This window comes from Rhinolophus hipposideros (assembly GCF_964194185.1).
Source record: "Rhinolophus hipposideros genome assembly, chromosome: 19".
Lineage (NCBI taxonomy): Eukaryota > Metazoa > Chordata > Mammalia > Chiroptera > Rhinolophidae > Rhinolophus > Rhinolophus hipposideros.
In genome coordinates this window covers 42,411,305-42,435,549 of record NC_138065.1, presented here as the reverse complement: position 1 = coordinate 42,435,549, position 24,245 = coordinate 42,411,305, and the positions used below count along the sequence as shown (strand labels likewise).

Genomic DNA, 24,245 nt, shown 5'->3' with positions numbered 1-24,245 from the left:
TCCTGATATTTACAGCACCATAACTGCTATTGTGTACATAGACTTTGTCTTTGGTAGTTAGTACCACCTCCCTTTGAAATCATGCTCATTTTCAATGACAATATCTTCTTTCAGCATTGTGGCTGTCCCCGCTGTGTCACTATTGCTGGTCCACCATCACTGACCATATGTTGTCATAGACACCACCTTGTATAATCTCTCATTTCCCCTGAGCTTTGAGTCACCCTTTCAAGACGAAAAGTTCTGGGGAGGGTCTGCTTGCTGAGTCTCGGACAGGTGTCCATGTCCCTGCTACCAGGGCAGGGAGAGGGACTGCCTGGCCCCCTCTGGCATCCATAGTTGGGAGACTCATACCATAATATTTTACCCCAAATAGGAAGGGTGGTTAGAGACCACCAAGACAATATAAAACAACACAAAACCCCATTGAGTGCACTTAACTCTCACATATTCAGTGTCCAGCACCCTCTTTGGGCTCATTTACATACAGCCTATGACATTGCAAGAAGGGATCCAAATGTGGTATATCAGACCCAAAGCCTGGACTGACCAAAAATGATTTTTTGAAGTGAACAAGAACTTAATCTTCAAGACTGTTTAAGTTAATACAAAACGAATAACAGAAGTTAATTTCCATGTTAAAATATTCTGAACATCTTGCCAGAAGTCATTCTCTGTGAGCCACTCATGCTGAGTTCCAAATTTCCAGCTTTCCACAGGTGTTTTAGGCCTTGGTAAATTGGAAATATTCTACAGAATTTTGTCTCCTTGTCATGTATGGTTGTTCTTCATTTCTAGGACTATTTCTCTGTGGATAAAACATTTTCAGGTCTTTTCTTTGAGCTGGTCATGATAACCCATTCACTAACCCTGGCCCAGTTAACTAACACTGTATCATCTTGAGAAAAATTAAAATGGAAGACAAATATAACTTCTTTCCCATAATTGCTTCTATTTTTTTTCTAGAGTGACTAGAGGAATGGAGGCCTGACCTGGATTAGAAAAATTTTGGTCAGAATTGGTCACAGAAAATCTCCAGTTGCACATCCTATGATTTGATGAAAATATTAAATGGCTTTGTTTCTATCTTCAGGTAAAATTCTTAGATATGTGGGATACCTTTTTTTAAATAGCTCCTTTCCATATAGATATTGTTTATTTCTTCTTTTATAACATCTGTGGGAAAGTAAGTATAATTAAACATATAAGGATACACACAAGAAGTGGTGGGAGGAATTACAGAGAAAATTAGATTATTGTGAGGAAGTCCAAGAGATTTAAATTTTAAGTCCATTAAAATGCTCTTTTCATGTGAAAAGAAAGTTTTCATGTGATTTACTGGCATATTTGAAATGACATGGGCTCTTGAATCAAATAGACAGGGGCGAGTCTCTGTTGCATTTACTATCTTTCAGTGGAAAGGAGGTAATAATAACTTCTATTTTGCAGGGCTGAATTGAATGAGTACAAAGTATAAACATCTACTCTAGCTTCACTGAAGGCACTCAGCTATTGTTTATTCTGTCCCTTTTCAAAGTCAATGGAAAATGAAGTAATCCACAGCCAACCAGAGGAAACTATGTGGGATGGAAGAGAAGGGGTGGAAAACAAAATTGGATTTTAGGTTGAATTTACCAGCTTATCTGAAAGAAAAGTCAAGTTATTAAATATTCATTGAGTACTAGTTAACTTTCTAGAAGGATATTACCTCCAAAAGACACGTTAGAAAGAAATGAACAGATCCCTCGTTTCCCGAAGCGTCAAGTCAAATTAAAGAGACAGAACTTAAACTTGGGATTTATATTTGGACAACAATGATAAAGAACCCGTCAATGCACATAAAATAGTATGGACTATGGGCCTAAACGTATAGGAAGAGTCTGGTACGTTGACGGGGATCCAGGAGATCAGGGAATGTAAAGACTGATGGAATCTGGAACCCCTTAGAAGAGGTGTCACTGCGCATTCACAAGGAATGGGGTTCTGTTGACTGCGGGTAATTCTGCCCCAAATCATTCACAGTGGCAGGAAGAGCATGGCAACATGAACGATGTCGGTGAGTCTGACAGGGAGCTTTGAGCCTCCCAAATAACGCAGACCACTCATCTTCCCAGTGAGTCATTTGGGGAAACCACATGTGGCTCTTCTGTGACTCATGCCCTTTGTTTTCCTTGTCTCTTCTTGTCCCCACCTCCACCCCCACTTTATGCCGCCATATCTTTGAGGATAAGATAGGACCCGACTCATACGACAACTAAGGGCAACTAAGAGGGAGGAAGTAAAATGTAGCTCACATCATCATGTGCCACACCTCGTTCAGGGAGAAGACTAGTGTGAGGTTTGGGGTAATCCAAGGATTTCTTTCGTTCCCAAGTCAGTGTTATTATTGTGTGGAAAGAGTGTTGAAAGCCTTCCCAACTTATGGGGAAGTTTGAAGGCAGAACAGATGGGACTGGAAAAATAGGAATGAAGAACCAGTAGGAAGAGGAAAGGCAGATAGTGGAGAGCCTTGTTCCTAGACCCATGAAGATTGGCGCGTTAATGGCAAGCCCTGTCATAGGTGAGCCCCTTATTACCAGCTGTGTGTGTAGCCATGGAACACAATCAATTGGGAAATTTCTGCCACATTCCACTTTCCTATACTCAGATGTCTTAATCATCTTATTAAACAAATCCGTGCCAGGCTCTGTGAATGACCAACCAACAAAAGCCCTAAAGATTGAAGATCTTCTCTTGAAAGAACAATTCATTCAACATCTATGGAACTTAGACATTGTACAAACCCTTTTAGTGCCTAGAGGAAGAACAATGAAAAGGCCAGGTTCCTCCTGTCATAGAGTTCAGTCTGGTGGGGAAGACAGATACACCAATGGATGAAAACAATGACGTGTCAGTTGTAATGATGGGAGATGTACATGATAGTGCGGGGGGGGGGGGGGGGGTAGTGATCAATTTTACCATTGCCGTAGAGTCTACCATGCTTGGTTCCCCTTGAAGATTTTATGTAAATCGGTTCTTGATGGATGACTAGTAATTTGTGAAGCTGACTGGGGTTGAGAGGACATTTCAGGCAGCGGAAATGCAAGAACAAAGCCATGGAAGTTGGAAGTTGAGTAAGGAGGTTGGAGCATGGGTAAGAGTGGGCAGTGTCTTGGCTGGTAAACAGGAAGCAGCACAGTGTGGGGTGCTGGGAAATGAGCCTGGCAGGGAACTCAAAAGCCAGATCTGGCGAAGCCTCAGGTACTCTACTTAGGCGTTTGGACTTCGATGGACCTTGAAAAGTCTTTGAAGGGTTTTTAACAATAATAGCATCAAAAGATGATGGTGGCCGTGAGTGGAGAGTGCTTGGGAAGGAAAGAGGCTGGAGCTTGGGAGGCCATTTTAAGACACTGATGTATAGTCAGATGAGAGATGACAGAGGTCTGAGATAAGGGAGTGACTTTATAGCCGGGGAAGAGAGGACAGATTCCAGAGGTGTGTAGAAGGAGAAACCACAGAGCACAGCCCTCCGTTGCACCTGGGAGTATTGGAGAGAGAGAGGACCAGACAGAAAGAGAGGAATCAAAGCTGACTTTCAGGTTTCTGGTGTAGATAATCAGATGTGTTGTGGTCCCATGAACTGAAATTGGAGATACAGGAAAAGGAGCAGATTGGAAAGAAAAAAAAAATCAGATCAGCTTTGAAAATGCTGAGATGAAAGTGCTGGTGGATATCCATAGGGAGATGTCCCATAGCTCCTTGGATATTTAGAACTGGAACCAAAGAAAGAAGTCTGGACTAACAACATAGATTTTGGAATCATCCATGTGGCATAAAACCAGGGAATGCTTATAACAAGAAGAGCAAAAGGCTGAGGAGGGAGACAAAAAAAAACAAACAGAAAAACACAGAAAAATGTATAACTCTAGACGGCAGAAAAAAAAAGTAGGTATCTGTGGAACAGAGGGCAAGAACTGACATCAGCTCTGTTACAACTGTGTTTGATTGGGTTTCTATTTCTTTTACACAAAGACAGTAACCACCGGGTGTCACCAGGAAAAGTGAAGGAGACTTGCTTGCTTGTCTTATATTATCATAATGACCTGTGAGTGGCACTTATTATTCACATCAGACGTTTGACTAGACTGACAGATAGGACTAATGTGTAATCTTTAGGTTGCTTATTTCATAAGTCTTTTATTATAATTCTGGGTATTTTGGGAAAATGTTGGGCCATTGATAAAAACAATTAGCTTATTAGTCACTAGTTGAACATTGTGCTCTAAGAGCATGGACAGTGAATTAGAGTTAACTTAGAGGCGTCACCTAGTCTACCTGGGGTCTCCATGCTTGGCTTTGTGACATTCAACATTTATCTTCTCAGAAAAACTCAAGTAGCACAACGATCAAGCCTGAGGGGAATAAAAAATACTTTGCATGACCAAATCAATATTCAGAAAAGCTGTTGTTGGGCTCTAATATTGGGCCCAAACCAACGAGTTGAAATCTGATCGGAATAAATGTAGATGCCTGCCCTTGGTTTCTGAAAAGTGACTGTATAAATAAAGGATGATGGAATTAATAGTATAATGAGAGACTACCCAAAGCTAACCCCATTTCTGGCCACAAGAAAATACAGGCAGTAGTAGGTTGCGTTCTTCCCTGGGGAGCGTGCAGAGTGTTTGAGTTGTGGGTGCCACTCCAGCCAACAAGAGAGGAACCAGCTGGCATGGAGGCCATGCGAGGAGTGGTTGAAGAATTATTTAGTGATTAATTAGCCAGAGGAATTGGAGGTATGCAAAAGGCTGTGATGTCTTTATAAATACGGGAGCGTTGTCCCACTTAGGAGGACTTAAAAGAATTCTGTCAAGCTTCAGAGGGCAGAATTTCTATAAATGGAAAGAAGAAAAAGGAAGGCAGTTCATAGTAGGAAAAATCTTTCTAAACATTGCATATCTTCATAAATGGGACGGGCAGCCCTGTGAGACAGTGAGCCCCACCCCACACACAGCTGGGGGTATGTACGCAGAGTGATATTGCAAAGGAGAGTTCTAGAGAGGGGGAGAAATTGAGATAAATGACCCATGCTGAGATTTGGCCATGGGAAATGACCCGCTCAGTTGCTTCATTTTCTTATCCTGAGTGCAATCCTGGTTCATGAGAGTTTTTTGTTGTTTTTTCCCCCCTCCTCACATAGAGATAATCAGATCTACAAATCTCATAATTCTGCTAGAGGATGAAATCTTTGCCGATTTTTTCAACACATTTCTTTCTCTCCCGGTAAGCATTCTCAGACTTAAATGTACATGTTTCATCAATAGCTGAATAGTGACTCTCACTGAGCTGAGTGCCTTTTAAAAATAAATAAAGAAACTCCTCACCAAATCAAAACTATTTCAATTTGAGCAAACGTGACTCCGAGTCTCCTCTAAAATCTCTAGGAACTTGCCATTATCCCAAATCCCCAGTGTCTTAAACTGCCTTTGCGGGGCCCATCACCCCCGCTGCTGGGACCCAGTGCCCCACCTGGCGGGTACACCTGGCATTCTCCCACTTCTCCTTGGCAGTGTTCTTAGTTTCCACAGTTCCACCTACTAATGTTTTAACCATTTTTCTCCTTTAATCCTGTTCTCCTTAGGAATTCCTAGGTCTTCCCAATCAAGCTTAGTTCTCCCTCCGTCTGTGCCCCTTAGCACTTCGCAGCTCTCTTGTTCTTTACGTGTGTGTCTCCCCCACTGGAGGGTGAGATCGTAAATTCCTGCTGGACAGGGACTGTGGGTTATTCAGTGTGCTCTAGCCCCTCTCACCAAGTGTTTAGCACATAACAATTACTGAGTTATTCCCTGGAACCAACCCGATATATTTTCTCTCTATATACAGCGAAAACAACCGCAAAAAACATCAAAAATATTTTTTTAAACCCAAATCTAGACTAATCATGTGTCTTTTTGGATTACATCTTTGGTTATATCTTAACATGAGTGCCTTATAAATTGTGGCTCATTTCAGGGTACCCTTTTCCATGGAATGCCACCTGTCAAAAAGTGTAATTTTCTACAACTGGCAAAAAACACTCTATTATCCCACAAACACTTTTTGGGTAGTCACTTTGTGCTAGCCACTGGGTTTAGCGCTGGGACACGAATATTAATGATATCATCTTTGTCCTCAAGGAACTGCCAGTCAAATACCAGAGACCGATATTTAAGAGTCACATGACAGAAGTCTCTAGCAGGCTTGGAGGGAGAGGCCACTCCTACCTGAAAGAGTCAGGGAAGGCTTCAGAGAAGAGGTGACACAAGCCAAGTCTTGAAGGAAGACTAGGTATTTGAGAAGAGGGGCGAGAATGTGGGTAAAGAAGTAGGAGGGAAAGACTGAGGAGTTGGGTAGCAAGAGAAGCAAAGGCATTACAGATAGAACAGAGCAGGTCAAGACAGCAAGGAATCCAATCCTATGGCACTTTGGGGGAAACCATACATAACTCAGTAAGGCTGAAGAAAACTGTGAGAGGCAGACAGACAACTGTTGTGAGAGCAAGAAATAAGGCTGTACAGGCAGGCTAAGCCAGGCCTTGGAGAGCAAGCAGGCTGCTTAGGCGTTTGAATATCATCCTGAAGGCGACAGAGAACCAATGAAGGGTTTTGCGTAACCCTTCATGATTGGACTTTCATTTGAGGAAATTCATTTATGCAGGAGTCTGGCGGTGAGTGCGGCTGTCAGGGGACCACGGTGGAGGCAGGGAGACCCGTTAGGAGATTGTCTCAATAGTCCAGGTGGGAGGTGATAAGGATCTAATGGCAAAAGGTGAAGAGGATGAGACAAATAAGAGAGTTTTTTTACAAAGCAAAATACAGGACCTTGTCACTGTTTGAATGTTGGGGAGAGGTGGTAACAAAAAGGGAGGGGACTGGGGTAACAGGCTTGAGTGCCTGGATAGATAGTGGTGCCAGCAACATGGTCAGAAAAGGAAGGAGGAAGAGGCCTCCATGACAGAAGAGAACAGTAGCCTAGAATTATCTATCAGTGTTGGACCCACTTAATGCCCCCATAAGTAATTTGTACCCCTAATCTTCATATCCTCAGTCTTCTCTTCTTTCTCCAGCTCCAGAGTGTAGACAAATCCAAAGCTGTTTCTCTTTATGAAAGGGTTTTAGGCCTTTACTTTGGCTCTCTAAGTCCACGGAGAAATGAATAATGCAATACACGAAGTAAACACCTTATAATATTATCGGCTTTGGCCTTTGCACACATAGGCAAGGTAACGCCCCGGTCAGGGCAGGGCAGAGCCAAATAAAATGAATCTTGCAATTTAGTCTATTTTGGGTGTTTTTAAGCAACGCAAGTTGATTCAGTGGAATAAATTTAAGAATTGATGTCCATTGAAATAGGAAAACCATGGAACCTTTCTTCCCCTGTAGCTACAGATGGACGGTGACATGTTCGTGAAGGGAAGCTCTACCCCTTTGGCTGTTTCCTAGCTTTGTTTTTCAGGTCTTTGGTCAGACACCATTTTACACAGTTGAAAATGCACAGTGGAGCTTGTGGCCAGAAATACCTCATGACATGGTGAGTAACATTCTTGAATGGCAGAGGGTTTGGGGTAGAGGAAGAGGGAGTTGAATTTGAAGTGCAATTGGGAGAGGGAGGAGGAGAGGCCCAGAGGAGGACTATGGAAGAAACTATAAACGGAGCACATAGAGCAAACAGCATCAAGCCAGGTAGACATGTCTCCTTTTTGCATTTTTACCACTTGGGCAAGCAATGCTCGTGAATTCTTCCCTTTATATTCTAATCCACGGTTAGCAAATGGGATTCATTTCTCATGCCCACTGTGACTGTTGGGTAGTAGATGCTTGGAGCATTGTGTTGAGAAGAACTCTGAGGCCACACCTAAACCAGAAAGAGTCTGGGAATTGATTGGCAACGCCTGCCATGGCAGTGGCAGCCCCTGGGCTATGTAGTGATTATTTTGTCTTGTAAGGTATAGCTCAAAGTAAGATGTCACTCTGCAATTTCCTAATGATCACTCGACCATTCTCCTCCAGAGACTGTCTTTCTCTTTAAATCTTTCTTCCTTGTCTGTGTCCATTGTCTTTCCCCTCTCCTTCTCCCCCTTCCTGTTCTCCTTTCCACTGTGTAGACCTTAGATTTACAAATGGCTTCCACATTCCCGACCCATGTCATGTGGGATCAGAAAGATCACCGTAAACCCTGCTCACGACAAGCCTTTGTTTTTCTCTGGAATCTGGAAAGCTGAGAAAGACCCTCCACTCTGATTCTTATATCTGGTTTCCCTAGGAGAACTCTGGAACTTAGGAATTTTATTTTTTTCCCCTCCCTTCTCTGATGGTTTCAATCTCTCAGGGATCCATCCCATATTCTAAAGGATGTTATGTGTGGGTTTTTGTACATGTTGTGTGGTTGATGTGTACTGGGAGCCTGTGAAAAATGATGTGTGCTCACAAAGAAGCAAGTCTCAGAAAGTTATGGCTTGACAACACAGACCCAAACCTTTTCTGCTTCTCTTCTATGACGCAAGACTTAGATCTTTTTTAAAAAAATTTCACCCAGGAATAAGGAAGATTTTTTTTTTTTTGACAAAAGACCAATGCTGTTCTTTCCTACCAATCCATTCACTCCTTTGGGAGACTCAGCCTGTCTCCACTCCGCTTACATACTATTTTCAATCAATACGTTTCTCCTCTGGGCCAGGTCCTGTGAGTGTGAGGTTATTTATGCCTCTTGCTCAGTTGAATTTCCTAGCAGTTCAGTTCCGTTCCTGTTTTCTTTTCCTATTTTGTTTGGACTCTAGATTGCAAAGTACAAAGGATTGTTGACCTGGTTGGAAAAATACCGGTTACCTTTCTTCTGTAATACCAACTTGTGTTTCCATTACATTCTCTGTCAAGAGCTCCTCAGTTTCGTTAATTCCCCAGAAGGAGGTAAGCATGGGGGTGTACCTGTGGAGACATATGGGAAGCCAGGTTGCATAGCAATACAGTAAGGTACAAAGGCTAGCCATCTTTGTAGCCTTAGACACGCAGGTGTTTCAGCCTGTGTTGTGTCAGTAGGTGACATCTTAGGCTGAAATATTGATACCTAGATCAATCAGCAAGAGTCAGAAGGGCTGGCTGTTTGTCTCATTGCAGCCAGAAATGAGAGAGTTAAATGGTGGCCATAGCACATGAGAAAATTGCCTGACATATATCCAGAATCAAACATATCTCTCCACCATCATTACTACCACCTGATCTAAGCCACCATCATTCCTCATCTGGCTACTGAAATCATTTCTTAGACTCCTTGCTTCTGTTCTTGTTCTGCTGCTCATAGCAGCCACGTGAGCCTTTTAAAATTTAAGTCAGATCATGCCAATACTCTGCTCACTGCCCCCAATCCCCTCACCAATGGCTCCTATCTCAGTGGGAAATCCAGCATCCCTACAATGGCCTTCAAGGTCCTAGAGTCCTGGTGTTCCATTTCCTTTCTGACCTCCTCTTCTCCTACTTCCCTCTTGGCTCACTCCATTCCAGCCACACTGGCCTTCTTGACTTCCTCAGACATACTGGACACATTCCCATTCCAAGGCTTTGTACTGGCTGTTTACTCTGCCTGGAAGGCTCTTTCTCCATACATCCACATTGGCTCCTTCTCTCATTCCCTCAAATTGCTGTGAAGACCTCACCTCTTCCATGAAGCCTACCCTGATGACCCTAATGCCCACTCGTCCAACCACTGCCCTCACACTCCCAACCCTGTTTACCCTACTCTATTTTTTCACTATTTTCTATAGTGCTTATAACCTTCAACTTTACTAGATAATGTACTTATTATGCTTATTGTTTATTGTTTGTTTCCTTCACTAGAATATTAGCTCCTTAAGGGCAGGGATTTTTGTTCTGTTTGCTGATGTATCTCAAACACTGACAATAGCACTTGACAATTAGTAGGTGTGTAATAAATATTTGTTGAAAGAATGAATGTATAAAATTTCCGTCTAGAGTTAAACTGATAATTTGACTTTCAGCTCAACCAACCAAAGGAAACTAAATGTGTTCCACCTAGGGAAAGTTAAGATTCAGGAGATCCCACTGAATGAAATGTGATAACAAATCACCTGCTACTCCTGCAATATATGTATTGGGAAAATTGGATTGGCAAAATCACTGTCATGTGGGGACTGTCGAAGGCAAGAGGCCTTGGCAGGCGGGTGTTTTTCATCTGGGGATTGTACGTGTGCTTGTGGGTCCCTCGCATGTCATTTTATGCATGTCACTAGAGAGCCTGGTGCCTAGCTTCAAAAGTACCACACTATTACATCAAACTAAAAAGTTTTTTTCACAGCAAAGGAAACCATCAATAAAACAAAAAGATATTCTATTTAATGGGAGAGGACATTTGCCAATGATACCTCAGATAAGGGGTCAATATCCAAAATTCATAAAAAGCTCATACAGCTCAACATCAAAAAACAAACCCAATTTAAAAATGGGCAGAGGACATGAAGAGACATTTCTCTAAAGAGGACATACAGATGTCCAACAGACATATGAAAAGATGTTCAACATCACTAGTCATTAGAGAAATGCAAATAAGAACCACAATGAGACACCACCTCACCCCTGTCAGACTGGCTATCGTCAATAAATCAATAAACAACAAGTGTTGACGAGGATGTGGAGAAAAGGGAACCGTCATGCACTGTTGGTAGGATTGCAGACTGGTGCAGCCACTATGGAAAACAGTATGGAGGTTCCTCAAAAAATTAAAAATAGAACTACCTTATGACACAGAAATTCCATTCCTGGGTATTTATCCAAAGAAATCCAAAACACTAATTCGAAACAATATGTGCACCCCTATGTTTATTACAGTGTTATTCATGATAGCCAAGATATGGAAACAACTGAAATGCCCATCAATAGACGACTGGGTAAAGAAAGTGTGGTACATTTATACAATGGAGTATTACTCGGCCATAAAAAAGAATGAAATCTTACTATTTGCAACAACATGGATGAACCTAGAGAATATTACATGAAGTGAAATAAGGCAGACTGAGAAAGACAAATACCATATGTTCTCACTTATATGTGGAATCTAAAGAACAATAAATGAATGAACAAAACAAATAGACTCAGAGATATAGAGAGAAAAAAATTGATGGTTGCTAGATGGGAGAGGGTTGGGGGATTGGGGAGAAGGTAAAGGGATCAGAAAGTACAAATTTGGTAGTCACAAGGTAGTCACAGGGATATGAAATACAGTATGGGGAATATAATCAATAATGTAAAGATTTTGTAGGGTGCCAGATGGGTATTGGACTTATCAGAGGGAACACTTCATAGACTGTGTCGATGCCTGACCACTGCACTGTACACCTGAAGCTAAAGTAGAATTATGTTGAATGTCAACTATAATTATATATATGGTCATGAGATGTGAAGTACAGCATAGGGAATAGAGTCAATTGTATTGTAAAGCTATATATGACGTCAGAGGGGTAGTAGATTGGGGGGGTTATCACTTTGTGAGGGGTGTAAATGTCTATTACATAGCTTTGTACACCTGAAACTAATAATGATGATGATGATGATAAAAAGTACCACACAATTAGGACCCAACTCATCTAACTGGGCACCAGTTTCCTCACTCACACCGAGCGAATAGGGGTCTGACTGTATGCAATGCTGATAGAGCTCACTGTCTCTCTCTTACCATGGACTTTTCCTGGCAGCCAAGATGATGAGATGGATAAAGGCCGACCAGTGGCTACTCCAAAAATGCATTGGTGGGGTCAGAGGGATGTGGCGCTTCTGCACCTACCTCAAGGGCACTGCAGGTGGGTTCTTAGAGTTCCTGGGGCCTTTGCAAGTTCTTAGCTTCCAGGGTGCCCCCGAGCATTGATTGACAGTTATGTATGTCTATGGTGAATACTATAACAATATTTTATAATGCAATTTGGGTAGAGCCTTGAAAACTGGGACCCATAGTATAAGTTAGAGCACAAGCAGTCAAAGTCCCATTCATTCATTCATCATTCATTCATTCAACAATGTTTATTGGCAGCCACTGTACTGGTAGGTGGGGATGAAAACGTGAACAGGAGCCCTACATCCCCGCTTCACAAAGCTGCCACGATGGTGGGGAGACAGATGAGGAACAAGTCAATAAATAAACCCCTGTAGCAAAAGGGTTGGGAGGCACTGCTTTCTGTTCTGTTGGGCCCAGTAGATGAGGAGTGCGGGAAGGCACTGGCTGACACTCCAGTTTGGCAACATTAAGTTTTACCCAGGGACAAGCCCGAGTTTAAGGGTGAAATCCTGGATCTCTAGGGAGCCGGTAGGGAAAAACTAGACAGACTAGCTTTCAGTTTGTCACAAAGACTTCAGCTCTGGCAAAGTTGGGACACAGACAATGTAGGCTTTGGCAGCTTTTGGCTCCAGCGTCTTTCTGCAGGCTGCTCTGGGTCCATGATCTAGGAAATGTTCTTTTTCCTCTGATCTTTATTTCTTGAACAAAACTCAAATGTATCATGATCCATCCTCAGAGTCTGGCAGTTTCCCCTGAAGTGACAGCTTTTCCAATACCAAAAAAGTCACAAAAGATTCCTATGCATTCAGTCCTTTCTCCCCATGCCTCCCATCTGTCCCCACATTAGGACGTTTCTGGAGATGGTGCTTTCACCTACAGGAGTGACGAATGGTGATGTTTGAGGCAGTAACATAGGCTGCTGGGGTGGGGAGATCAGCTGCTACACTCAGGTGCGACCACTGAAGCAGCAAGGTTTGTGGTGCAGCTCTGTGTTTCCTCTGTTCGATGTGTAGGTGAAGAGCTGGTGGGTTTCTGGATCCTCACTGAGGAGATGCTGAGCATCGATGAGATGGACCTGGAACTCAGAGACCACTACCTGTCCCTCCTCCTCATGCTGAAGGCCACCCATCTTCAGGAGGGCTCGCGGGTCGTAACTCTATGCAACATGAACATCAGTAAGAACTGTAAAGCGTGTCTGAGATGGGACCCCAGGGACATGGAACCAGAAACACAATCTGGTGTCTGATAGCCCTCAGTCTCTTGCTTTGCAAACTGCCACCCTTTCCATCTTCTACTGTATCAAGGATGCCAGTGAGAACCCCAACCCCTACCTGGGGCGGGATGAGAGAGACCAGTTGTCCTTAGGCTGGTATGGGCTTCTTCCTGAGAGATTACTTGTCAGGGACGGTTGGCTGGATGGAATAAAGAGGAATTAGGACAAGGTAATTAAACAGCTCTCCATCTTCTGGGCTTGTCTTTTTGGGAGATTTTCTAGAACAATCCATAGCTCACAGGCTAATTGAAGTCCATGTAGCCTATGAACTAAGAATGTTTTTTTATATTTTTAAAAGAGACTGTGCAACAGAGACTGTGGCCTATAAGGCTTAAAATATTTATTAGCTGGCCCTTTACATAAAAGGCCTGCCGACCTCTACTGTAGAACATCAGGTTCATCCAAATTTATTTATTTATTTATTTATTTATTTATTTATTCATTTATTTATTCATTCATTCATTTATTTATTATTCACTGAGGAGGCATTGCTAACCCAAGCACATATGTGTTCCAGAAGATTTGCTCTTTGGAAGCAGTCACACTCTCTTCTATTCATAGAGATCATTGAGTACTGATGACATTAAAATCAAGGCTAGTAAGGACTCCTTTATCCAGTCCAAACCCTTTCCTCCTGTCAGATCTGACCCTGAGAAATTCCAGTCAGAGCTCCACGTGTCCTGTTCTGAAACACATTTTCTTGTGCCTTTTGCTTTTCTTTATAATCATGTTCAATAGTCTATAGAATAACTTGAAGAATGACTTATAAATAAAATGACTTATTTCTATGGGGAAGAAGGAAAGGAATCAGAAAAAGGGGGTCACTCTGGGCTGAACAAACCCTAAAAACATGTCCATGATATATTTGACCTGTTCACCCCCCTGGATTGCATGAGGCATGAAGGAAATGCAATCCACAAAAACACTTGGGAGAATTAAAAAAGCCTCACCCCATCATTTTCATCTTCATCTCTCTGTGTTCTTTCCAGAGTCCCTCCTGAACCTCACCACCTGGCATCCCAACAAGTCAACCACCAGGAGAGAGACCCTGAAAAACATGCAGAAAGTGGCTGTGTTCAAACTCCAAAGCTATTGGCTCCCCAACTTTTACACGCATGCCAAGACGACTTTAGCTAAGGAGGAGTCATGCCAGGGTCTGATGCAGGAATACGAGACTCGCCTGTGCAGTGTTTGCTATACCCATGTAGGGGAGCTCCCTCTGAACATGAGCATCAAAAAGTGCCACCACCCCCAGAAGCAGTACTCGAGCAGGAAGAGCAAATGGAAGATGTGGCAGTTGATAGATCATGTCTCTCGGTCCCTAGAGTTGGATACCGAGCCAGACGCCAACACTATGTCCCCCCAGGAGATATGTCCTCAGGAGAAGGTGGTTATACAAATGGCTTCCCTGAAAGAGGCCTCTTCGAAGGACAGAATCATCGATTCCCTGGAAAAGGATATTTTCTGTGCCAGGAAGTCCGAAGTGAAGATGAAAGCCAAGAGCCATCTCCACATGGAGGGCCTCTTTGAGACAAAGCTCTCTACCCACCTGCGGACTGCGACCCCCATCATCAGTCACTCCCCCCAGATGACAATCAAGAAGGCCCTCAAGCAAAACCTTTCCTTGGGGCACACACACTGGGCCTTGTGTGCGGACATCTATGCAGGCCGCCCCTTCCGGGACCACCTGAAGAAGCTGAATTTGAAAGTGGAGATCCAACTCCTGGACCTCTGGCAGGACCTGCACCGTTTCCTCAGTGTCCTGGTGACTAATAAGACGAGTGGGAATGCCATCTTTCGGCACATAATGGGCAACCGAATCTGTGAGCTCTACCTGAATGAGCAGATGGGTTCATGCCTACCACTCAAATCCAAAACCACTGAAGGCCTGAAGGAACTGCTGCCTTTGGGGGTTATGAACCCCTGGATTCCCAGAGCCCAGAATGAGATCTGCCAGGTAAGCGATGCCTCACAAAAATGGGTTAGTATCTGGAAGATTAGGTTAAGACTGACCCCAAATCCTATCTGGTCATTTATGCTAAGTTAACGATAGAATTATCCATATAATCCTTCACATAGTGAAGAGTTGGTTCATCTTTTAGGAGCAAGCTGTACAAATTCCCAACAACCAGCCAAAACTCCAATGTAGAATAGAGGTGGGGGATTGGTCAGGATCCCCCTTTTATTCCTTCTTCAATTCCCCCTTATGTGGAGTCTCCCAAAACCATGAACCTCAGAGTGTTCCATTGAGGGAAGTCTCAATAACTCTGTCCTAAACAGTATGCATTGAAATGCAGGGTCTTCTTTTCCTAGACTAGTCATCAAGGAAATAACTGGTTGAAAAGTGTTTATTCTTATCCCAACACATTAGATAAAAGCATGAGACTATCCTGAAGCCTCACATGAAGTAAGGCTCCTCGCTTGACTATAGTATCAAGATCTTGGCAGAAAACAAATGGCAGAGTCAAGTAATGGATGAGAGAGCCCAGTAAAAGGGAGTACAGATGAGGAAGCGGGCATGACGGTAGGGAAACCACATAGGACAGCGCAGATACCCCAGGGCCACTATGGGAGGGTCACTGTTTTCATTTCTAGGCCTGAGGAGTCAAGGAGAGAGATTAGTTACCAGAACCAGGAGAGAAAGAGCTGTATGGAATGGAACACTTGGCAGGAGCTGTAATTGTCAGTAGAAGGTTACAGCCAGTCCACAGTGATCTGGCTGGGAGGGATCGGGGGAATAGATACCGCAGGCTCACTCTCTTCCTGCTTTTCCATCTTCTGTCAAGATTTCTGACTGCATCAACCCTACCAGAGATCAAGGGAACCTCTTGATGTGGTCCGTACAGGTTAATCTCCCAAGGCACGAGCAGGGTGAGGAAGGGTAGAAAGTAGATGTCAAGGGACAAGTGGATATAAACAGCAAATTGTTTAGTGCATTATAATATAGTCACCTTATAGAGCACATTCATGCACGTTATCTCCTTGAGGCGTCTTAGCAACTCCAAGAGACAGACAGGGTAGTGTTGTTGCTACTGTCGTGCAGTTGAGGAAAATGAGACTCAGAGAGGGTAAGGGGATTAGCCCAAAGGCACACAGCAGGCTAGTAGAGGAACCAGGGTCAGAACCCAGGAGTACTTTGTTCTAAGTCCACCACAATTTCCATCACACCGTACTTACCCCGGGTTGGACATCTGGGTCGTATAGGAACACATCAGTCCAATGGCTCCACAGCCAAAGCTCTTCTTTGCACAGTTCTTGAATAACGGAAGCCCAAAGGCCCCTTTGTGGAGGCATTTGCGGCGAGAAGCTTAGACTGGGGCTGTGCTTCCTGGATGAGCAGATCCGGACGGCAAAGCCCCGTGCCTGGGCCTTGGTTTTCAGCAAAGATAGTGAAGGTATTTGTATATAGATAAGAATGGCCTCGTATGGTTTCACAGATGAAAAATCTGGGTATCATCCGTGACTCGCCTCTTCACACCCATGTCTAACCTATTGGTGAATCAACCTTAAAAATATATCCGAATCTAGCATGCCTCCCCTCGCCTGTGACAACGACTCCAGTCCAAGCCAAATCGAATCTCGCCGGATTCCTGCAATGGCCGCCTCGCTGATGCGTCTGGGTCTGTCCCTAGCCCGCAGCAGGCTCGTTTCCACACCGGCCGCAGGGATTCTGCCAAAACATAAGTTGTGTGATTTAACTGAAAATTAGTAAAAGGAAGTCACTGAGGGCCTTGAAAACCGATGGCTGTCTGTTTCTAGTAAAATTCAAAGTCCTCGCTAAAACTGACAAGGCCTCCACTGCCCGTCCTCCACGCCTGTCCTCCACCTCTCCCCTCCGGCTTCACCTTCAGGGTTTCCTGAACTCAAAAGAAAACTCATTTTCCCTCCTCTCTGCTCCCAGAGAACTTTGTTCACACTTCTTTGGTAGCATGTGTCATCGTGCCTTTCACCATGCTAGAAAAGGAGCTCCTTGAGAACCAAGGTTGTCGCATAGTGATCTGTCTATTCCCAACTACGAGCGCGGTACCTGGCACGTGGGAGACATTAGAACGTATTTGTCAAATCAATCAATCAATGAATGACTGTGAGAGAACAGATATATAAACCTAGCTAAGCACCAACTCATAGGTTTCTGTTATTGTTATTGTTTGTTTGTTTGTTTGTTTGTTTGAAGGTAATGAAACATTCTTCACAAGTGGGTAAAGTCTTCAATTGGGAGATATTAAGTGGGAGATGGTGGGTTTTCAGGACCATGTTGAGAATCAAATGAGACAGTACTTTGGAAGGGAACAAAGAAGTATGAGATGTCAAATAATTGTCCTTCTGTAAATTGTCGTATTCGTCTTAAGTAAATATCAATCGCTGTTCTCCGAGATTCAGAGGCTTGGGCTGCCATATTCAGAAAGGCAACCGAATGCCCCCTGGTTGGCCATCGCTAATGTTTGCTGTTCCATGATATTTCCAAATTAGAGAATCCAGAATCTGGAGTCTACTCTTCTCCTCCGTAAAATTAGCAGGAGAGATGCAGCAAACGGAGCACCTCCTCCTGACACTTGCGTCGTGTTTGATTTTCAGATCCTCAGCCCGTGGTATGATGGGTTCCTGGATGAAGAGGACTACTGGTTTCTCAGTTTTTCAGTAGGACGGGCTTTGAGTTGGGGAGGAATCATGAGGTTGAGGGGAGAAAAGAGAGTAACTGCTCTTTCAGAAGCTTTATTTGTTAAAGTAAATGAAATTTTGGTTTTTTTCCCTAGAGGCAACCCGGTGGTGGGGGGAGGTTGACATGGTCCCTGAAGTTCTAAATATAAACGTCTCAAGGAAAAAGACTCAAGTGCATGAGATGACTTTGAAGATATTTCATTCCTATAGAATTTCTCCCTCATAGAAAATGGGTTTCATTAGAACGGAAGGGGAATGGTGTGTCAGGGAGCAATGGTTCTGAACAAATTGAAAATGATCAGCCTACATCCGTGTGACAGAGGAGACGGTGACAAAAATCTCACCTCTGGTCTAGTTCCTGTAGCAAATATTGCTTGTCCCCCTCCCCACTTCTCTTAGACTCAAACCAAGTACATCCGGACCAAATGGCATAAAAGAGAATCTATAAGCCAAAAAGAGAACTTTCTTCTTTACAAGAGGTTTGAGGAATCGCTGGAGTTAAGCCAGGGTTTGGCAAACATGGAGGAAATGGATTCCATGCAGTGGCAAAAGATCGCTACCGAGGACCTCAGGCAAGGTGGCTCTCTCTGGGTAGAACTGAAGTCTCCAGTGTTTCTGGCAGGTAAGGGCCATCGCCACCGGTTTTTTTTTTTTTTTTTGACCCTTACACGTAGGCAACTGAGAAAGATTAATATTTAACATTTCGGGATCATTTACTACTGTGTGTCAGCTGCGTGCAACGCAAAGATGACCTCATTTGATCTTCGAAATAACCTATGAGGTAAGGCCTGAGACAGAGAGGATAAGTGACCTTCCCAAGGTCACACAGTAGGTGGCAGAGCGAGGATCTGAATCCAGACTGAGTGAAGAGGCCCCTACTGGCTGTGAAGGGAGCCAGAGCACCAAGTTTGGCCAGACTCCTGGTCACCAAAGCATCAGCACAGCTAAACTGAATACTTCATTTCGTGCAGCCGATAAGCTCGTTCCACCTCACCACTCATCCCCCAGAATCGGGACCAAAGAATTTTTGTGAATATATTTTTGACAGCTACCGTCCTCCCCATAACACACCAGCCCCCCAGGCAGTGGTAAGGGGGCACAGGCTCTGCTGTCCCAGAGGTCTGGGTCATATCCTAGCTCTACTAGTGTCTGTGTAAACTTGAGCAATATATTTAACCTCTCTTTAAGCCCCAGTTTTCTCCTCTGCAAATTGGGAAAAGTAACAGGCTTGCTGTGAGATGACTGGAGATCAGCTATGAAAGCTATGAGCACAATGTTTGGCAATAGTACAAGTCCGGTAAACGTTTGCCACTATTATTCTACGTGAACAAGCTAATGCTGTTTGCTGACGCAGTCAGAGTAATGCCGTTTCTCAAACTTCAATCCACAGTAAATACATTTGATTTCAGGACACATATACCTGTACATATGCGTGTGCATATAGAGCAGGGGTGTCCAAACTGTGGCCCGCGGGCCAACTGCGGCCCATGATCCATTGTTAATTGGCCCGCAGCAAATTCAAAAAATATATTTAGTTTACTTAAGTAAACCAGGTGAGGCAATACGTACTTCACCTCGAGTGAGTGGCCCGACTATTTGTATATTTTATCGCATATGGCCCTTGGTAAAAAACGTTGATAAAAGTTTGGACACCCCTGAGAAAAATATTTTCACAGACTAATACTCGTCCTTATTACATAAGATGGTGCACTCTAATATTCTCTATTCTATTTCATTTTGTAAATGCTGTCAATGATTCCATTTCGTTTTTGACACACTGTAGAGTCATGACCTACATTTTGAAACACCTGGGGAGAGTAGGCTAGAACTTTGAAATTCCAGTTCCACCGCTCACTCCCTCACTCTGTGAGCCTAGGCAAGTTACCTCATCTCTCTGAGCCTTGTTTCCTCATCTACAGATTGGGGATAACGGCCCCTACTTTTGCAGGCCTGTTGAGGGGACTGGAGGTAATGCAAGCGCAGCAAGCAGGGGCTCAGTAAGTAGCACTTGTTAGATTACACTAAAAAAATGTAACACTCAACTCTTTTAAAACTTTGACGCACACGCCATGTGCAGAATGAGGTGCCCTGGATGCCTGCCCCTCGGAGTCACGCTTGGGCATGAGTTATTTAAATTGATCATGAACAGGCCCTCTGGTTTACGTCAGGGTTTTACCTTCTCTCTAAATTCCGAACCTCTCCCAGAAATCAAGAGAAAAGTCGAAGAAAGAGTAACTGGTAAATTTCACCACACATCCATTGGGCAACAGGCATTCTGTTGGTGGCCATGGAGTGTCAGGGACGGCCAGGAGTAGTGGGAACCACCTTCCATGGAAGCACCTCCCTGCTCCGTGCAGCACACGTCATGACTTTCTCCACCACTGCTCTTTCGGAACACAACTGTGACCTGATAAAGGTGCCACCTGTGCATTTGCCCAACCCAGGGCCCTGACTGCCAGGTAGGCGGGTGCCTCTGCTCAGGCTGCACCATAAACTCACAGGGCACAGGGCATTCTAGAATGTTCTCCGCTTTCACATGGGAAAAATTGGTGCCAGGGAGGTGAAAAGACTTGCCCAAGGTTGCTCAGCAAGAGAGAACTAGAACCCTGGATCCATTGCGGAGATAATCCACTGCTCTTACAACTTACAGCCAGATGATGCCCTTGTCAATAATGATGGCAATGACAATGCTGGCAGGCGGGGCAGTGGACATTTGTGTGTCCACGCCCTAGCATTCCTTCTGGACTTCACCAGTATAACGTCAGAAAGCGCTGGACTGCCCTGGACGGTTCCAGAACAACCATGGGTGACTAAACTTACTCAAAACCACAGAACTCAAAACCTAAATGAACATTTTCACCTTGGTAAGAGGTGAAATGCGGCTACTCTGCTTTTATTTCCCAGTACCTGGTTAAAACTTCTCTTACTGTGTCAGCCTCGCTGTCCTACCTCATTTTGGATAGAAAGAAAAACGATTCCTTCTCAATTCACCATGCATGACTAGAAACAATGTGTGGCTATTTCTAGAAAATATAGTTCTCTCTCAAAGGACAATTATGTGCAACTATTGATCATATTCAGATATTTGAGCTGTCAATTCTGAAAGTAATTCCCAAAGAGCGAGCCAAGAAGAGAAAGTTCCTTGAATCAAATTCTTTGAGGCAATAGCAGGATGCTTGAAATACATTTGCAACCCCTCCCCACAACAGATGGCTTCTTGGAAAAGGTTGATATTTATTTGGATTAATTACTTCTTGTGTATGTGTTAACAATTAGTGCCTTTTTCAAAGTCATACATATCTCCGTTACCGAGTGTCCCCTCAGGCAGAAAATCTCCATGGGTCAGGTGTCCCCAAGAAGGGCAGAATCCTCGCATGGGAGGTGGGGCATTGTATTTCCTTCGAACTTGGCCTGGGAACTTGTATTCCTTGTGTATACACATTCTGTTAAAACACTAGTTAACATTCCAAAGGCAACACCTTCAACAAAAGTATATGAATTCTGAACCCAGAGTGGACAACTAGAATCTCCCCGTTTTTCCCTACTTGATAGACATAGAGAAAATGACCTTTGAGGAACTCTGCTATAAATATCCAAAGATGGCCATAGAGAAGATCAGTGATGACTACAAAATATATTGTGAAAAAGCACCTAAGACAGGTAAGTGTTTGAACTCACAGAAAGATTGGAGACAACCAGCTAAGGGAGAATCTCCAAACTCAATGGGTTGTAAGCCAAAAGAGGAACCATGCTTTGTTTGAAATGAGGAATAGTCAGACCATGTCTGTTTTTTAATCCTACAAAGCCATAGGAAGGCATCGTGAAAATGAGATGCGATTATAAACGAATGAGGATGATGATGAAAATTGTTCATTACTACTTTCTTAACTAGTTATTACTTTGAGGTTTTACATAATGCAAATTTGTCTTCTTCGAAGTTTCCTGCAGTCAGAAATGTGTGAAAGGAAGTTTGTTGGGGCGTGTTCTTAGGTATAACACCTGTAAGGAAATGAGGAAAGTAGGACTGGGCACACACAGGTAGACACTGAACTGCGAGGCAGTTGCAGAAGACCTCAGCAGATCCCAGAGAAAGCTCTAAAGCCAGGGTGGCCCTCCAGTTGTCCCTCATGGAGTCAAGGGAACTTTGTACCTCCACATTGACTCATATGGGATATGGCTCCCCTAGGAAGGATATAACCTTGGGTAGGGCAGTGCCCTTTCATGGAGGCAACTCCCAGAATGAGTTTCAGGACTTCTTGCTTGCATTTCTGACTTGATGTACTTTGTTAGTTTTAGGAAAATTTCAGTTATTATCTCTTCAGATATTTGTCGTGCTCCGTTCAATTTCTATCCTCCTTCTGTTAATCTTACTACACATATTTTCGACATTTCAGCCATATGCCATATGTCTCATATGCTTTATTCTGTATTTTCTATTTTGTTCTCTTTGGATCTTACTCCTAATTCAGCAGTTCTCACTTCAGCTATGTATAGTTTGGCATTCTACCCATTTATTTATTCTTAATTTTCCACATTTCAGTCATTAAACTTTTTGTTTTGGGAATTTCTATTTTTTTCTTTTTATGAAGTGCAATCTTTGTGACATTTTTTCCTCTTTTAATTCCTTAACCTATATTAGTAATAGTAATTTTAAAGTTCATATTTGGATTTCCTGTGTGTATTTCAAATGTCATATTCTTTCGCCTTGGTTTTTGGTCAAATCTTTTTAAATACCGTGTTATTTCAGCTTTATCTGTGAACATTGTCGGTACAAATTTGTAGAAATAATGTGAGGCTTGGGTGATGTTTTTTCCTCCAGAGAGGGTTTCATTTACTTCTGGCATACACTGAACTAATAGCATCCAGAGAGCTTTAATGTATTTAGGGTTTGGGTTGGTTCAAAGCCAGCGTTCATTCCCTTTAATGGATGAGCGGGCTCTGGTTTTCCTTACTTTTTGGGGTCCTATTTGAAAGGCTGGGGTGCTTCTTTTTTATTGTTTTGCATTTTTGCCCAGAGAATGTGCCAAATTTGCTGTATTTCTTATTAGCAATGATCATCATTGTCAAATGCTTTGGAAGTAAAAGCCGTGCCCAAAGACTCTTGCCCGTTTTCTGAGTGCCTGTGGCCTTTTCTTGTGTCGTGTTGTGGCTTTGACATTTCAGATGCTTCAGGGGCAGCGTCAAGTATTGGTGGCAGCTTTCCCTTTCTGGTTTTTAACTTTCTCTTTATTTAGAATCGCTGTGTTTTTATTTTGTTTTGTATTAATTTCGTACAGGCTTACTTCTGAGTTTAAAAGTGTGTTATTTTTTATCCAGCATTTCTAGGTGTTTTTTGATTGGGAGGTTTCTTGGGTTTCTTTTGGGTTTTTTGATGTCTAGTCTTCCATAGTCTGGATTTTATTTTTTCACCAATTCAATTGCATTTATCGAACTCCATTATATATTGTTTTCAATCCTTTTTGTACGCTATCTGCCACTGAAAGTATTACCAAACCACACAAAAATTTTCTGTGGGGGTACATTCTATTTAAGAAATAGTTTAATGCATTGACTATATACCTAGGCCATGTTCTAATTTCTGGAGGTGAGATGAGTAATATACCATCCCCCCCTTAATGAGTCGATAGTCTATATTTTCTCCTATAATATTAACCTCAAGGGCTCTTCAAATAGTAAAATCCTTAGAATTTATCATTCTTCGACAGTAATGTTTTAATATATTTTTTGAAATAATCGTTTCTGAGTGGCAACAGGGAGCCAGACACCCACTCTAAATTGTGTGTGGTGTGGTAGAATACCACTTGAGAAAACTGCAGTGGAATCAGGGTCCTCAGGAAAGAGAATGGTTTTAATTAAAGCAAGAAGATGGAGGGAACTCTTAACAAAGAGGTCAAGAATCTGTGAGAGTTTGCTGATTACAAAACAGGAGTTCCAGAGGGCAAGTGGAAGGGTTTAGGATGGGACAGCAGAGGTGTCTCCAGGAGGACTGTCATGTGGAGTATGGTCCAGTAAAAATGGCTGATTGGGGGATCAGCACCGAAACGACATTTGGTGTTGAAATGATAGGGAGAAGTACGATGGACTCGGTTTCAGCAGTCTTCTAAGGAAGGTAGGCTGTAGGCCTAATTGCTATTTAACAGACTTAAATAGCACAGCCTGGACTGATATTAGTGTCAGGGATGAAACTCATCCCTACATGTCTTCTTAGCATGAATGGCCTGAGATGACAGCAGCTGTGGGGACTGTGGTTTTCCCACATGCCCTCAGTGTCTAGTAAATGTCCTTGCTACTTCGCTCCTTCTTATTCTCTGCAATGTTCTTTGTAACATGGCGATGCCCAACGGTGTGATTTTTTTTCCCATTAGATTTTACAGTGAAAATTGTCAGAGAACCAAAGATGTGTTCACCCCCTGTTAGGAAAATGTCTTTCAAAAGGATTGGTGCAAGGAAGCCTTCGTTACGACCCAGGTAAGACGTAGGATCTGGCTACAGCAACATCTCTTGGCCTAAGCTCTCTTTA

The 24,245-nt window shown here is 43.1% G+C and overlaps 1 protein-coding gene across 3 annotated transcripts in view; it reads left to right on the top strand.

Moving 5' to 3' along the window:
• RGSL1 (regulator of G protein signaling like 1) overlaps positions 1–24,245 on the top strand; it is a 111,559-nt gene that overhangs the window by 41,435 nt on the left and 45,879 nt on the right. For all 3 annotated transcript variants that reach the window (XM_081024576.1, XM_081024575.1, XM_081024577.1), the window contains exons 4-14: positions 967–1,093; positions 5,177–5,259; positions 7,471–7,545; positions 8,792–8,921; positions 11,717–11,821; positions 12,807–12,968; positions 14,056–15,023; positions 17,642–17,704; positions 18,125–18,347; positions 21,278–21,385; positions 24,091–24,193. In XM_081024576.1, the coding sequence (XP_080880702.1) occupies positions 1,072–1,093; positions 5,177–5,259; positions 7,471–7,545; positions 8,792–8,921; positions 11,717–11,821; positions 12,807–12,968; positions 14,056–15,023; positions 17,642–17,704; positions 18,125–18,347; positions 21,278–21,385; positions 24,091–24,193 (2,042 nt within the window). In that variant the 5' untranslated portion in view covers positions 967–1,071. The remainder of the gene's footprint in view (positions 1–966; positions 1,094–5,176; positions 5,260–7,470; positions 7,546–8,791; positions 8,922–11,716; positions 11,822–12,806; positions 12,969–14,055; positions 15,024–17,641; positions 17,705–18,124; positions 18,348–21,277; positions 21,386–24,090; positions 24,194–24,245) is intronic.